We start from the raw sequence: 17,325 nt of genomic DNA on the forward strand, positions 1-17,325 counted from the left end.
TTTGATTTCCATATTCAAAAAGATTTTAGTGGCATTAGAAAAAAAGTGTCACTAAGCCCAAAAGTTTGTAGTGGTAGACATAAGAAGTCACTTAAAGTCTGCAGTGACAAAAGAAAAGTGGCATTATAAAAGGTTTCTAGTGGCACAAAATGTCCAAAGGTTTGTAGTGGCAGACAGAAAAAAGTGACACTAAAGGTTCGAAGGTTTGTAGTGGCAAACAAAAAAAATGTCACTAAAAGTTCAAATTTTTTTAATGGCATACGAAAAAGTGTCACTAAAAGCCCAAAAGTTTGTAGTGGCAGACGAAAAAAGTGCCACTAAAAAGGCTTTAGTGGTGGCACTTCTAGTGACACTTTTTTTGTGTGTCACTCATTCCAACAAGGTTCTATAGTGGCACTTCTTTGGGTTTTTGTGACATTTTTTGTGTGCCATTAAATGACTTTTTATTTGTAGTGCTTTAACCACATGAAAGGATATTGAGTTCTTCCTTAGGTCTTTTGAAGTATGCCTTCGTGCACTCGATGTTAATTAATTGATTTTCTCAATGGGATTTCATGTAAATTGTGTTAAATAGTACTTTTGACTTGTATTTATCATTAAATTAAAAAATGAATGTCTATTTCTACATCATTTTACAACAAATTCAAGAATCATTATGAGTTTTGTCTAAAATGAATACTTGTAAATGAAGTCACTTTCTGGTTCTTCCTTAGCATTTGATAGAAACTTCCAATCTTGAGTCGGGTACGAATTTTCCATGAAACCAAACCCGTTTGATTTCTCTAACTTTCGACCAATGTAAGTTTGACCATTGTTATTGGCCAAACCGCTCATACCATGAACGTTATACGAGTAGTCTTGGAAAGACGTAGATGTCTTGGGCATGTAGTTGTTGCTAGTTGTGGCTTTAGACTTAGGTGGTTGGTAGGTTGTGTAACCGCGGCCACCATGTGAAGGTACACCATGGTTGTGTTTGGATTCATAGGTTGTGATCACGGATTGTAAATCATGCGAGGCTCGTTCCACAAGCTTTCGCACTGGGCAACCTATATTTGTGCATTTGTAGTAGCTTCTTGGATTTGGATTCCCTTTAACTACCTTTTGTCCGTATTTCCTCCATTTGTATCCATCATCAAGAATATCAATCTCGCTTTTCGTTTCTATAAAAACCTTCGGTTCTTGAACAGCTTTACTCCTAATATGCGACATCGCTTCACTCTCATCCTCATCTATTTTCCTGTAGTAGAGAAGTAAAAACGTCTTTAGATTATGTATTCACTTTTAAGGTTATTTTGTCTCAAATAATTATTCATTTTTGTCTCAAAGGTTAATTTGTCTCAAAGCAATTATGTATTGTCACTTTTGTCTCAAATAGAAACAAAAACATCTTTTATTCACTTAGCAAGACCAAAAATAGTTTTTTTTTCTCATTTATGACAAAGGTCACAAAACAAAAGTACTTCTGGTCCACAAAACATAAATGGATGTGTATATAAAAGAATGCAACTATACCATCTCTTAGCGTTGGGCAAGTCGGACTCATTTTCAAGGTCGGTGCCTGATTTACTGACCAAAGAGTCTTGATCGTACTCATTTTCTCCAAAGGAAGCGAATGAATTTTGAGAAGCGGACTCAAAATGATTTTTATCATTTGAGTAATCAAGCAATGAGTTTTGGAATGAGTTTAACAATGACTTCTTCATATTTTGTGGCATTGGATGATTATGCTTCCCTTTGTAAATAATTTCAGTGATATACCCATTTAAATCCTTCTCAACTTTCTTCTTGGTTGGACAATTAGGATAACTACACTTGTAGTAACTACTTGGTTTTTTGCTTCCTTTGACTTGTTTTTGTCCGTATTTTCTCCAATTATAACCATCTTCAAATTTGCCTTGTTTCTTACTAGCTTGAATCGAGTCTAATTTTTCATCTTTATGTGGAGATTGTATTGGTTCTCGTTCTGGTTCTGGTTCTGATTTTATTTTGTTGATTTCCATGGAGATCTCAAATTGTTTGGGTTGATTATTGCCATCCCACTCTAGAACTTGACTTTTCATAGATTCCTCCTACACCAATATAAGAAAGATAAGGATCTTCAACCTCTAAAATAGATCCATTAGATCACACAATTCTAATTATAGAAATGAAAAACAAGAACTAATGTATTGTCTCTTTGACTACCCTCAAATTTTCGCCTTTAACCGAAAAGTCAACTACCAAATTTACAAAGTTTTCATAACATGAGGAAATTGCATACCATGTTGTGTCTTGAAACATTTGTTTTTCCATCTTCAAGATCAAAACCAAAATAACTTCCTGTTGTTGGAGATGAAATAATCTACAACAAATATTATACCAATCATATTAAAACTCAAAAACCCTATTAAAATATAAAAGTGAGAATCTATGGAAACAAAAACTTACATTGGAATTGAATAGGAAAGAAGGAGAATCAAAGAACTGATTTGTATATGTAGGGATAAAAGGAGGAAAGGGTGCAAGAAACTGATTTGAACTTTCAACTCCATCTTCAAAATCAAACAAACCCGAAGAATTCGGTTCTTCATTCATGTTATCATTTACAACAAGATTGCTAAAAGAGTTATAATAATTCAATATTTCGTGTCGAGAAACCGAAGCAGAAGTGCTCAATCTTGCACCTGAAGCATCCATGATGTTTAGTATTAATGCAAGTTTTAACTTTCTTTATCTAATATTTCTTGTAGGAAAAACTCAAAAAAGTGATAAATAGTCAAAAGTTTAGAAAGACAAAGATCACAAAGAAAGATCTCTAGATTGAGATTGTGTGTGCTTGTTTGTTTTTGGATTTGAAGGTCTATGAAGTTGCTTATAAATGATTTGAATTTGGCTATTTTGTTGGCTTCTGGGAAGGTTGGATTTTGTGTTGACTTTATGTGAAACAAGAACAAGAAAGATGACGGTTGACTATTTCTTTGGGAAAACCTTAGACTTGGTGTTTAGCTAGAATGGGTGAGTTCAAGAAAGACTGAACCCTCGTATCTGGACCAGTTCGTGCATCATTTTAAAGATTGTGACAGTTGGAGTGATAATAAGAGAACTTTTCAAGTCATCATGAAGTGCTAGCATTTATGATGTAAGCAATTATTTGAAGTTTTGTCATAAATATTTTTTCAAGGACTTTATTTTCGGTTATACATCCTAATAAATGGAACAGTATGAACAATTTTTATATGTTTTTTAGTTTTTGGAAACAAGAATTTATTTTAGAAAAATAATTAAGCAACCAAAACTAAGCCTTAATTAACACTAATAAAAAAAAGCTAACACTCAACTAATCAAAATAAATTTTAACAAATCCTACTCATAAGAAAAAAACATTTTGTAAAAAGGTAGGCGGTTGCAAAAACGATTGCAAGTTCTAAACAAGCGGTTGCAATAATGTGGTCGTTTATGTGCAATCTAAACAAGCGGTTGCAATAATGTGGTCGTTTATGGCCGCAGTCGTATCATGACCATTGCTACTGTTTTGGGGTCGCAAACGCTATCATAGGCCAGTTTTCTAATAGTGAATTAGTTATTTAAATCTCTAGTTTATCTCCTTGGTGCATCCTTATCGACAAGTGAACCGATTTGAGTTATCTTCGAACTCATTACGGAACTATCCAACATTAACTTTGCTAATTAGTTGTTGATCTGAATGGCTAAACATAAGCATATGAAGTAATTGTATTATTTAGGTACTTGATCGATGTCAAAAGATCAATCAAAAACATTTGTAAAATATCTTTACTAGCAAGGGGAAGTAAGGTGTCGAATCCACAGGAAATCAGTGGAAAGTGCTAATCAAGTTCAATACTTAATAATTAATTAACTAAGTGGACAAACGATGTCAAGCGGTTTAAAAGAGTAGTTTGTAAACAATGATATGAAAATCAACAAACTCCAGGGTTCGGGTTTTGCAACAAGTTAAGGAATTGATTGTAACACCCCGGCTTTAAGCGGAATACGCCCGGGTGTAACGTACAGATCACTCATAGCTCGTAACACTATTTAAAGCGACAATAATTATATCATTAAATTTCATAACGTAACAAGTACATAATTATTCATAATTATAAATAAAAATAAAAGAAACACTTCATCAAAACAATAATAAGTTCTTTATTCAAATATCCTAAGGTATACTAATGATCTTCATCCTTAGCATGCCATCGATTCAACCTGTAGCACGTTGAAAATAATATATTTGTCAACAATTAAGTTGGTGAGTTTTCATAAGTTTTTGAGTACACATATATATAAAAACCACGATTCAACATTCGTAATGTAATAAATATCCAAGCGTAAAGTAAATGAAATCAATTAATGTTGTCTTCCCGTTCCTTTAACCGAGGCCGTAGTAATAGGGGAAATGAGAACCACCTTACGAACAACCGAAGTCGTAACGTTAGACGGCGCGGGTACGTCCCGTCGGACCCTCCCACTATGTGTATGTGTATGCGTTTGCGTAACTTCCACCATAAGAATAGTAAACACGTTTCAAGCAAGTTCACGTATAATCATAAACAATATACAAGAATAATATTAACGTGTACGCTAATTGTGAATCGGTTTATAAATAAGCACATAACTAACGAGGTAAAACTTGTGACATGCTACACCCCAAAATATTAAAAGCGTTAAAACGGGGTTATGAAGAACTCACTTGGAATAGGGAATACGGTAACGAGGAGATGATAACAATTAACGCAACTAGATGGTTCCGCGAGAAGTCCCGATAATTTGTCCTAGTTATAAGGTATAAACAACATAAATATCTAAAGCGAAAAGAACGAACTAAACATGAATATAAAACAAAAATATATTTATAATAGATTTGGGAATCGTTAAAGTGTTCACATAAATTTTATGTATAAGAAAATATTATTAGTTTAAACATTCTTAAAAGTCACCATTATTATTATAAAAAGATTTATAATTGATTATATATATATATATATATATATATATATATATATATATATATCCGAAAACGTTTAACAAGAGTTTCTATTAAGAATATTAATGGTGTTCGGGTTCTTAAACAAGTGTAAACATTATTAGTTAATATAGCAAAGCATATAATAGATAAAAAATGGTTTAAAACAATTAATACAAAAAAAATCAACAAAAACCGGGCCTGGGACTCGAACCCGCGCCCCAGGCCGGTTCAAGGTTTTTATCCACCATGTACTGGCCATCTGGACCAGCGTTAATTTAGTTTGTTTAGAACGTAAGAACCAATAATTAAATATGACAGTTCTGGTTATTCCCCAAATTCATTATAAACCCTAAATCGAATTGATCTCAATTGAGGATTATATACCCTTTGTCGATTAAAATTGACAAAGGGGTTTTATCAAACGCCCAAATCCGAACCCAACCCATATAAATATTACCTAATATGATGAAGGATTGAAGGAGAACAAGAACTAGGGTTTCGGCTTGTATTTTGATTTCAAAAACGACACTGGAGTGCCTTAGAGGTGAAATTGATAGAGGGTTATGGTTCGAGATGCAGCAAGGATGATGCAGGTTCGTTTAATTGCGTTAAGGACGAGTATATATAGGGTTTTAAGGGAGAAAGAGGCGCGATTCTAGTATATGTTAATATTGATTTGATTTGGATGTCTTGGTTGTCAATGATCAATCTTTCCTTGATTATGATGTCGTGTTGGTTACACAGAAATCAAATCCCGGATTTTATGGGTCAAAAGAACTCAAAACTGGAAAGGGGGGTGGGGTGTCGGTGACGGGAGGGAAAAAGGGATGGGATATGAGTTTGAATATATTTTTACAAACAAGTCCTTACTTTTAGTTTTGATTGACAGATCTTGTAAAGGTAAAGGTAGGGGTTAAATTGTACATATTGTATACTTTAAATGATTATAAATATATAGATACAAGTCATGTGTAATTAAATCAATAAAGGTAAAACCGGAAAAAAAACATAATTAACAATTCAACGCTTATTATTAAATAGAAAGATCCGATTACAAACGGGTCATAAAACGAGTACAAATACTAAATCAATTTTGACGAATGTCACATTGATAAACTTCTTTGGACGGTTTCTTATAAAATATGTAAATCAAAAGACTTAAAGATTGACTGTGTTGATCGTCAGAACTGAATCCGAACAATTGACAAAGTTAAATGAAAATCTATTTGATAATCGGTTTTACTTGTTGAAACACAAAATCAATAATATGGTTAATGATAAACGGGTCAATGACGAAAGAACTTAATCCTAATTGTTGATGACCACAAATCAATAACTGACAAAAGATTAAGCAAATCAATTAATAATAACCATTTACGCACAAAAGCAAACACAAAGAATTGATTAACCGAATGATTACTCAATTCCAAATCTAAAGTTCGAGTTTATAATATCAAAACCTAATCATGCAACTCAACCCTACAAAGATGGTTATGAAGCCTTTAGCCTTGCATCTTGATCCTCATGCTCTTGATGGTTGTGCTGAGGAATAATTTCATGGATCAATTGAATGATTGGAGTGTGTTGTGATGGTGGAATATAGCCTCCAAGAAGTCCCCCAGGTAATTATTGAATAATCTCGATTTTTAGGGTTTTTGGGCATTAAATATGAAAGAAATCACCCAAAAACCCATTTTCCGTCAGATCAGACCGTAAGCTACGGTCTAGCCACCGTAGCTTACGGTCAAACCGTAAGCTACGGTCTGATGACTTTGCCTTACGGTCGTGCCAGCCTAAATCTTGTTTTCTTCATAGAATCTTCGTTTCAACTCCGTTTTCCTCCCCGTTTGCGGCCACATCTTCGTATTTCAATTCTCTATCATCTCATAGATCATCACTTTCATTTCCACTCCATCATGAATGCTCCAAATTAGCTTCTTTAAGCTCTGTTAAGTTCCGTTAATCTCCGCACACCTGTAACCACAAGCACTCAAAGTAATTGTGTTCACAATATATAACTAATCAAAACACACGACTTTACACACTTAATACACATATTTCTGCCCACACATCAGTACTCGACATGATATATACAATAGACGCACTACTAGAAAACAAGTCATTTTCTCACAAAAATTTCCTAAAAATTTTCTACGACAAGTAGTTCTAACAAAAAAAAAAAAAATTAAGAACCAACTTTGCTACAATATTATCTAATAAACATTACGTTAAGTCAAAAATAGTTTTTGTAGGAAAGTTGTTAAAAGTTTACGACCACCTGTTTTTGTAAAAATTTTGTAAGAACAGTTGTTGGAGAACGGTTGAAAACGATTTTCAAGCATGTGTTTTTCAACGTAACTTTTTGTTGAAAAACTGTTATAAACTGGATTTTCTAACGAATTTATTATGAATTCAGTTGTTGAAAACTTCTCCTTTTCTAGTAGTTACAACACCCCAATTTATAGTTTATCACATATAAGACATCTAATGGTTTAAGTCAACACCTCTTATGTCAAGAGTATTGACCCTAGCTGGAAGTCTATGTATTCACTATTCACCCAGCTAGTTAACATGAGCCAATTGACAAAAACTATACAATTAATCAGTGTTTTTTATTGATTTTTACTAATATACGTATGCATATTTAAATAAACTATTTTGTTCTTTTGTTGATTCAAAAGGGATAAGATAGACAGATACTTATATTGCTTATTTAACTTATAGAATGGTTACAATAATTGACTAATTCAATCTTCGACGTGTAGAAGTTACCTACAAATTTCATGGAAGTTTCTTACTTTCTTTGTCACACATATTATAATATCAGTAATAACAATGATCCGATGACATTTTGATCATTCAGATAAGAGGAAAACACACGCGTGTAGATTTGACAGGGGTTTCCCCTCTTGGATGGGATATCAATCCCACTTAATAACGAATTTGATGGCTCGCTACATGGGTTAATATGAGTACTACGGGAAGGTTTACCAACATCATTAGCAAGTGGCAACCCCAATATTCTCTATATTTAGAATTTTCAAATGCATAATAGATCACATATTTTGCGCATCACATGTAATTAGATTAACCGGTTAAAAACCATGAGACCCATCACTCCTGGACACGTAAAACTTGTTTATAGTTCAATAGGTCTGGTATGTTCACCGTGTATAGAATATGGTGTTAATAGGGTCCCGGGTTTGAAGGAAGACATGCGAACCCATAACCCGTTTTCATTTCAATTAATTATACAACCTAGTTGATTTATTGTTTGATTTTGTTATTTTCTTTATGAACGGATTTTACTAGTTTTAATTGTTTTTTAAAGCAAGTTTTATGAAAAATTATCATTTAAAATTTTTTTATCTAGTAACGAAATCAACAAACTTTTAAGGATTTAAAAAAAAAAAAATTAAATGACCAATAAGTTTAAAGATCGAGACATAAAATTTAAAACAAAATAATAAGGATATAATTTGTTGAGCATTTATAGGAATTAATAGCAGCTAGTTTATGTTTTATTTTGGGATAAAAGGCGAGCCAAGGAAGCTAGAATTAATCATACAATGGAGAGCAAAGTAAATGAAGCTCCTGCGATTGGCATCGACCTTGGAACAACGTACTCTTGTGTTGCGGTTTCAAACCGTGGTCGAATTGAAATCATACCGAATGAGCAAGGCTACAGAACCACACCATCTATTGTTGCTTTCCTTGATGCTGAACGTCTCATTGGAGATGGTGCCAAGAACCAAGTGGCCATGAACCCTGCTAACACCATCTTTGGTCAGTCTATTAGTTTTACTTGTTTTTTATCTAGTAGTTTTGATCAAATCTTTTTAAAAGTAAAAAAATTACTTAGGAGAAGTGTTTAGACTGCTTATAGTTTATGTTCATGATTCAGGATAAAAGTAACAAAACTGTTTATGAACATGTTGAAGTAAATGAATCAAAAGCAACATGTCTGGTAATAGCTTATCGTACAATAGGTAAACGAATCCCCTTTTTTCACGAAATCGATCCATGAAATCACATCCCAACATCTCGGAATCGTCAATACATATCCAATCAATCATTGGTTCACCGAAAAAAACAGTTTTGGATCGTTGATCGATCAATTTTTTACTTTTTTTACGACAAACGTTTTTGAACGTGTTTTGAGCATTTATAGGTTTTGAGCGATTTAGGTTTTTGGTTGAGCATTTTTAGGTTTTGCCTTTGAGCGCCTAGCGTATCTATCGTACGTTTAAGACATTATTGTACAGTATCTCGACCCTACTGATTAATTACCCTAAATACATGAGTAAAATATAACTTTATTTTATTGGGAACTTTGGATATCTACTTGATAATTTGATATTGTTTGAAATATAAACTATTGTTTTTTCATATGCTAAGAGGTTGATTGGAAGGAAATTTAGTGATTCCAAAGTGCAGGAAAATATGAAATTGTGGCCTTTTAGGGTCATAAAAGGGACCGATGACACTCCAAAGATTGTTGTCTCTCATAAAGGTGAAGAGAAGGAATTTTCAGGCGAAGAAATTTCGTCAATGGTTCTTGGAAAGATGAAAGAAATTGCTGAGGCCTACCTTGGAAAGGTTGTGATAAACGCTGTGATAACTGTTCCGGCTTATTTTAACGATTCACAACGTCAAGCAACCAAGGATGCCGGTATTTTTGCTGGTTTAAACGTCATGCGCATGATCAATGAGCCTACAGCAGCTGCAATTGCTTATGGTCTAGACAATAAGTCCGAGTTTATTGGTAAGATAAATGTTCTCATATTTGATTTGGGAGGGGGTACTTTTGATGTCTCTCTAACAACGATTGAGGAAGGTGGCATTTTTGAGGTGAAAGCTGTTTCTGGCGATACTCATCTTGGAGGTGAGGATTTTGATAACCGCATGGTAGATCATTGTGTTTCGGAGTTTCAAAGGAAATGGAATAAGGACTTGTCAACGAACCAAAGAGCATTGGGGAGGTTAAGATTTGCTTGTGAGAAAGCAAAAAGGATTCTCTCAAGTACTACTCAAACTTCCATTGATCTGCATTGCTTGCATGAAGGGATTGATTTCTCAATGAGATTTACTCGAGCTAAATTTGAACAGCTGAACATGAGCTTGTTCGATCAGTGCATCAAGACTCTAGACCAATGTTTAAAAGATGCTAAGATGGAAAATTCATGGGTAGACAGATTATTCTTGTTGGTGGCTCGACTAGGATACCTAAGGTCCAACATATGCTGAGGGAATTCTTTGGGTGGAAGGAGCTACACAAAAGCGTTAACCCTGATGAGGCTGTAGCATTTGGTGCAGCCGTTATGGCTGCAAAGTTAAGTGGTAGTGATGATAAGAGTTTTCGAGATTTATTGCTACTTGATGTCACTCCTTTGTCGCTTGGCGTGGAGATAAAAGGAGAAGTATTTAGTGTTGTTATCCCATGAAACACTCGTATACCTACGAAGAAATTCCAAAATTACACAACAGCTCAAGATAATCAATCTTCGACGATTGTCAAGGTGTATCAAGGTGAAAGGACCAAATCTACGAATAGCCATTTGTTAGGAGAATTCATAGTTTCTGGAATACCACCTGCCCCCAAAGGAGGTATAATAATTGAAGTCTGCTTTGAGATAGACCCCGATGGTGTCCTCACAGTGACTTCGAAGATAATATCAACTGGTATCTCAAACAAACTCACCATTGCAAATGATAAGGGAAGGCTCTCCAAGGATGAGATAGAAAAGATGGTACAACAAGCTGAGAAGTACAAACTCGAGGACGAAGAATACAACAAGAAGGTGAATGCATACAATGCTTTAGAGGATTGCATATACGACATGGAAAATAAGGTCAAAGAATACAAAGTCAACAAGAGGGTGCCTGCAGAGAGCTTGAAGAAAATGGAGAATGCCATTCGTGAAACAACCGAGTGGCTTGCGGACAATCAAGCTGCACCTATCAGTGAACTTCAGCGCAAAAAGGCGTTACTAGAGTTTGTTTGTGCCCGCTAATTTACTGTTAAACTATGGTTGTTAAACTTTGGGATTTTTATGCTTGTTCTTGTTACTTGGTTTTGAATTATTTTGGCGATACTTATGAAAACACCGTATGGTTTAAATTGTTTGGTTTTTATCAGATATTTCCAACTTTTTTCGGACAAAAAGTTGCGCATCTCAACTTTTTGTGTCCTTATTATCTCAGTATTATAACATAATATTACATCATAATTATATTACGTTAGTACACTTTAATATGATTTTGATGTTTAATAGGTTTTATCGAAAATAAGAAAAACCATTAATCAATTAACAACAACGAAATGTTCTAAAAGTAAATGAAAACAATGAGAGGCCTACACGGGATTTCAAAGAGCTAAAAAGAAACGTGACATGTCAGTTCATGAAGACTCGGCAGTTTTGTGCAAGGGTGCTTTGGCATGGTACCAATATACCATTGTGGGCTGTTTTGCACTAGGAACGGGTCAGAAAGACACAGGTCGATCAACATGTTTGCGGAATGTGAAGCCGAATAGATTTCCATTAATCGGTTTTGAGCGAAGAATTCTACTGTGAAATATCTATTTTATTTATATGCTTGGTTAATTATCTTTTGCAATCACATTCTGGTGTAGTACGTGTTTTGTTCTGTATATGTATTCAATTTGAATTGTTAACTTTACTTGACATGAATGTGTTCTTGACTTCTTGTTAGTTTTAATAGTGTATGATTTGAATATATACATGTGTTTTATCATATTTGTGGGTTGAAGCATTTGCTATTTTAAACACGCCATCACACTATTTGGTCTTTAACGATAGAGAACAAGGTGTTTTGATTGCGAGCGACAGATAGTAAATTGATGATCGACAAGTGCCCCATCATACAGTATAACACGCTGATGATCATAAAATTTAACCAAGGAAACTAGTGCCTTTAGATGGTGTTCATCTACAAGTTCAAGTTTCCCAATCACACTCATATGTGAAAAAGTACCCGGCCGCCTGAGAAACCGGTTCGTTTCCTACTCTACCCAATCATATATTCACATTTTTTGGTATGTGTGTGTGTGTTTTTACCATTTTACCCCGTGTGTTGATATGATATGTATTAGATGTTTTGGTTCTAAATCAACACAAAAAGTGCTCTCTCTTCTAGTTCTCGTAAATCACATAAGCGCTTTAAATACGCTCTCAAATGGTTTACAAAGGTGAGCAATTATGACTTAAGTACGGTTTGCAGGTTAGGGATTCCATGGAAAAGTTCATAATTCAAGAGGGTTCTGGCGATGACTATGATGTCACTCCTTCGTCACTTGATATAGAGGTAAGAGGAAAAGTATTTGATATTGTGATCCCATGAAACACTCAAATACCTACGAAGAAGTTCAAAAAATACCATATACACTTGAAGATAACCACTCTGCAATCAGAATCGATGTGTATCAAGGCGAAAGGACCAAATCCATGATGAACCATTTGTTGGGGAGCTTTACTGCTTATGGAATACCACCTGCTCCCAAAGGTGATATGAAAGTCGAGATATGCTTTGAGATAGATCTCGATGGTATCCTCACCGTGACTTCCAAGATAATATCAAATGGTATCTCAAACAAACGCACGATTGCAAACAATAAGGGAAGGCTCTCCAAGGATGATATAGATCGATAAGATGGTTAAACAAGCTGAGAAGTACAAACTTGAGGATTTTTAAGCATGTTCTTGGTTCTGAAACTATTGAAAGCGATAAACCGTATTATTAATGTTTTTAAACCTGTTATGTTTGGTTATTAACATTTCTTTGAAGTTTTTGATATGGTTTCTATATTATCTCTTTATATAAACTTATTATGATTTTATCTACTTATTCGGTTCATAAATGCGGTCCGACATGTCTGCCTGGTTCAACCAGTGATAAACACAATATAAGTGTTTTCATTTAGTGTTCTTAAATCTATTCACCATAAGTACTTTATTCATGATTACACAATTGCTTCTTGATTACTAATAAAAATGGACTTGGGATCACATGATTGTCATAACTTAATTGATACAAATAATCAACATCGGAAATGAAAATATATATCAAATATCCAGCTCCTAATTCGAAATATACTTCTTACAAGGTACGAAAAACTATATCAATGATGATTTGATGAATGATCAAGATCAACTTCTCAAAGTGAAAAAGGTGTTTCAGAACTTGATATACATGTACACAATACATAATTATTGCTATTAACACCAACCCGAACAATATCAAGACCAACTTCCAGAAATCGTAAGAACACAAATGAAATATATAAATATACGATATTAAAAAAAGTAACTAGAGAAATATTGTAGTTCTTTAATTAAAAAACATATAACTAAAGAAATTGGTCCACATATATGGTGCAAGTGCAATTAAATGTTGGTGGTAGTGTTCAGGTGGTGGCCGGATATTAGCGTCGGGGTGGTGGTGATCTGTGTTCAGGTGGTGCTTGTCAGTGGCGATGGCAATGGTGTTTAGGTAGTGGTGGTCAACGACAGTGTTCAAGCGGTGGTGGTGTTCATGTTGAGTTTTCCAGCGAAAAATGTTAAGTTTTCCGGCTAAACACGTTTTTCCAGCAATTAACGGCGTTAGTATACTGTTAGTCGTGGATCTTAATTTGGGAGTAAATATATGCCACACGCTAATTGGGGCTTTTATTTGCCAATAGTCTAATATTGGGATTCTTTAAATCCAATTTTTCTAAAAATTAATTTAGTAAAAACATATAGTATTTGCGTTGTAGTAAAGGGGTGTTTGGGATTGCTTATTTTCACCAACATATAATTTATTAACTTTCTGAAATGATAATAAATTGTTTGGGATTACTTATGTCGTGAAAGGATAAGTAAATAAGTCACAATATTGTAACTTATAAACCTTTTGAAAAAGTTATAAAGAGGTAAAATAAAGAATTCCAAACAGTTAAATTTAGAGTATTCATCTCATGAGTTTTATTATCATTTTTATTTAAATCCAGGCAGTTTAACCTATCCATTTGTCCTGTTGAATTTATGTGAAAAAACAAAATAAACCCTTAATTTATAAAATATACAACTCATAAAATTCCTTACTTTTTTCAGCCACACAAACTCTTAATCTCTAGTGTCTTTCTTTGCCACACATTAATCAGGGACCAACCCAAATTACGACCACCTAAAGCCACACAACCGTCTCTCCAAAACAGTCAAATAAACCCCTTCTTCACGACCGCGGATCACCACCAAAATTAGACCAAAGAGAGAGAGAGAATGTAGAAAGAGGAGGTCTTTATTTTTATATTGTTTACTTTTGTTTTTTTTTACTTAGAGGAGGTCTTTCTATTTACAAAAAATGAAAGTACACCTGTCGCGGTGGAATATAAGCAGAGTAAGATTCATCAAACCATGGATACGAATGTGCGGACTATTAATACTATAAGTTTACCTCACGAATTTACTAATTTTTGTTAGTATGGTACACGGGTCACTAACCTATAGTCAATATTACAAACAATTTGTTTTTGTGTACTTGATTTTGACATGGTCAATTTCGCTTTTTGTAGTAATGTTGACTTTTATTGGCACAAAGGTTATATATATGTTTTTGTATGCCTATTACAAAATGAAAGTTAAATTTTGTAATGTAACTCTTTACGGTACACGTGTAGGGTTTTAAACAATTTTTATAATTACACTTCATTTCAAGGGTGAAGAACAAGGTTAACTGTATATAACTTTATTAAGAGTGAAGATTAGAGACGATACTAAAATGCTTATTTTAGATAGACAAGGTAAATCTACAAACAAAACAACAAATGGTCAACTGTATATAACTTCATTAAGAGTGAAGAGTAAAGATGATACTAAAATGTTTATTTTAGATAGACATGGTAAAGTTACAAACAAAACAACAAATATGGTTTATAAGAAAATATTTAGTAGCTTATGAAGTTTATGTTTTATCGAGCCGAGGGTCTCACCGGAAGCAGCCTCTCTATCCCTATGGGGTAGAGGTAAGGCTGCCTACATCTTACCCTCCTCAGACCCTACCATAGCTTTGCTATTAGTGGGATATACTGAGTACGATGATGATGATGATGAAGTTTATGTTTTAAACATTTAAATTTGTTTCTAAATATTCTACTATGTAACGTCATATTTTGTAACATTTTATCTTTTACTACTTCCTTTCCATATCAATAGACCGAAGATAACGCGCTGTCGTGTAATTTCCGCCATTGTGGTCCCCGCTAGCCTGTAGTAATCATATAGAGAAAAAAAAACTATATATATTGACTTTACTTTTCTGCATTCTAAAAAAAATAAAAATATTGACTCTTGACTTTTATATAGTCTTTAGCTTTCCTAGATAGTTAATTAAATATATTTATTCGTTAAAAAAACTAAAAAAAGTGATAACAATAATATATAAAATCTAATGATAACAATTGCATATTGATTATATCTGTTTAGATTGATCCCTAATGGTGGCCCGAGACTTTCGCACTTATTATTTGCTGATGATGTTGTTTTATTGGAAAGATGGTTGGAAACTAAATTGTTGAACGTAGCACGGTTACTCCGATGTTTATATCTTGTCTCCGGGCTACAAATCAATCTATCTAAAGAATAGTGACCTCTTTGGTATTAATGTATCAGTGGGGGAAGTTGAGAATATAATGAACCGACTACATTGTAAAATTGGTAATTTCCCGTGTTCTTACCTTGGCCTCTGGGTCGGAGAAAATATGAATTTTATCAGTAGTTGGAATCCGGTGATAGAGATCTTTGAAAAACGACTATCAAGGTGGAAGGCTTCAAGGCTATCAATGGGTGGTCGTCTCGTATCGATAAAATCGGTGCTTGACGCACTACCTATATATTTCTTTTCACTCTACAAGGCACCAATTGAAGTTATTGACAGGTTAGAAAGAATTTGGCACGACTTTTTGTGGGGTAGTTCGGTGGAAAAAAGGAAAATTCTCGGGCTTGGTTCATTTAGAGACATCAATTTAAGCCTATTAGCCAGATAGTGGTGGCACTTTAAAACCGAACCATAATGACTTTGGTGGAGAGTCGTTACAGGGATTCATTTCAATGTGCACGACATTAAACCGATTCCTTCCAAAAGTATCTTAATAGGTGTATGGAACAATGTCTCCAAGGATGATAAGACTTTATTAGAAAGAAATGTGCAACTAAAAGAATTAATCAAATGAGATGTAGGTGACGGAAAAAAACACATTATTTTGGCTCGATACATGGGTTGGTGATAAACCCTTGTGTTGCCAGTTTCCTTTTTTATTTTGGTTAGAAAGACATAAACGGTGTTCGGTAAGGGACAAAAAAGTGGCAGTTCATCGATGTATGGTTGGAACTGGGCATGGTCTGCTGACCCGTTTACTCGATTGAATTACAAGAACCCTGGGACTGTTTGGAAGTGCTACCAGGTCGACATATGGAGGATAGAGCTGATAAGTAGAAATGGGGCCTCGAAGGGGATGGACGTTTCATGACTAAATCTTGCCGAGAGCAATGTGCAAAGAACTCACATACACAACCGATTTATGTTATGGATTGGAATACTTGGGTCCCTTTGAAAGTTAACCTCTTCGGGTGGAAAACGGAAATGGGTAAACTTGCCACATCGGATGCCCTTTTCCAAAGAAAGGCCATAGATGAAATAAAGTGGTGCCCGCTTTTTGAGGAGGAAAGGGAGTCAGTTGATCATATCTTTTTATCTTGCTATGTTGCAACAATTATATTGCAATTTGTAAGCTCTTGGTGTGGGATCCCACCGGTTTTTGCTTTCGAGTTTCGGGATCTTCTAACGATTCATCTTACAAATGGGGTTCAAGAAAGTAAGTGAAAAGCCATTCAATCAATAGTACTCACGGCTAGATGGTGTATTTGGAAGAAAAGAAATTTGAGAATCTTTGAAGGTACAAGGGTATCGATTAATCAACTCAAAGAAAACATCAAAAGACATAGTTTTCTTTGAGTAAAAAATAGGGAGGAAATGATGGAGTTAGATCAGGAGAAACAGTGTTCGTTTTCCTTTTGAAAAATGTAATGTAGTGGTGTAAACGCAGTGGGTGTGTATGCTGTATCTTGTCTAGCTTCTTGCTAGCCTTGTTGATTATTCGTTCAATAAAATTAGTTGTTAAAAAAAATTCAAGAAAAGACTTTTGTAAATTACCTTTTCCTTTCTGGTTGACTAACATCAACTTGTCATCAAGTGAGGAAGCAACTCTATTTAAAGAAAAGGAAGAGCAAAACCTTCAAATCAAAATTGCCATAAAAGAAAAAATATATCAATGGAGGGAACAATATTCGAAGGGCCAGCCA

The 17,325-nt window shown here is 34.3% G+C and overlaps 1 protein-coding gene and 1 pseudogene across 1 annotated transcript; one reads left to right on the forward strand and one right to left on the reverse strand.

Moving 5' to 3' along the window:
- Nucleotides 1–594: 594 nt before the first annotated feature.
- LOC143580687 (putative WRKY transcription factor 26) lies at nucleotides 595–3,067 on the reverse strand. Its single transcript, XM_077063643.1, has 4 exons — nucleotides 2,428–3,067; nucleotides 2,261–2,341; nucleotides 1,513–2,069; nucleotides 595–1,237 (listed from the first exon to the last, which is right to left on the reverse strand). Exons 1-4 carry the CDS (start codon nucleotides 2,674–2,676, stop codon nucleotides 667–669), a joined length of 1,458 nt encoding a protein of 485 aa, XP_076919758.1. The 5' UTR covers nucleotides 2,677–3,067; the 3' UTR covers nucleotides 595–666.
- Nucleotides 3,068–9,393: 6,326 nt separating this feature from the next.
- Nucleotides 9,394–10,980, forward strand: LOC143580677 (heat shock cognate 70 kDa protein-like; annotated as a pseudogene).
- Nucleotides 10,981–17,325: the final 6,345 nt, after the last annotated feature.

This window comes from Bidens hawaiensis, unplaced genomic scaffold (assembly GCF_021521415.1).
Source record: "Bidens hawaiensis isolate Kalapana, Puna unplaced genomic scaffold, B.hawaiensis_p1.1 tig00030548_1, whole genome shotgun sequence".
Taxonomy (NCBI): Eukaryota; Viridiplantae; Streptophyta; class Magnoliopsida; order Asterales; family Asteraceae; genus Bidens; species Bidens hawaiensis.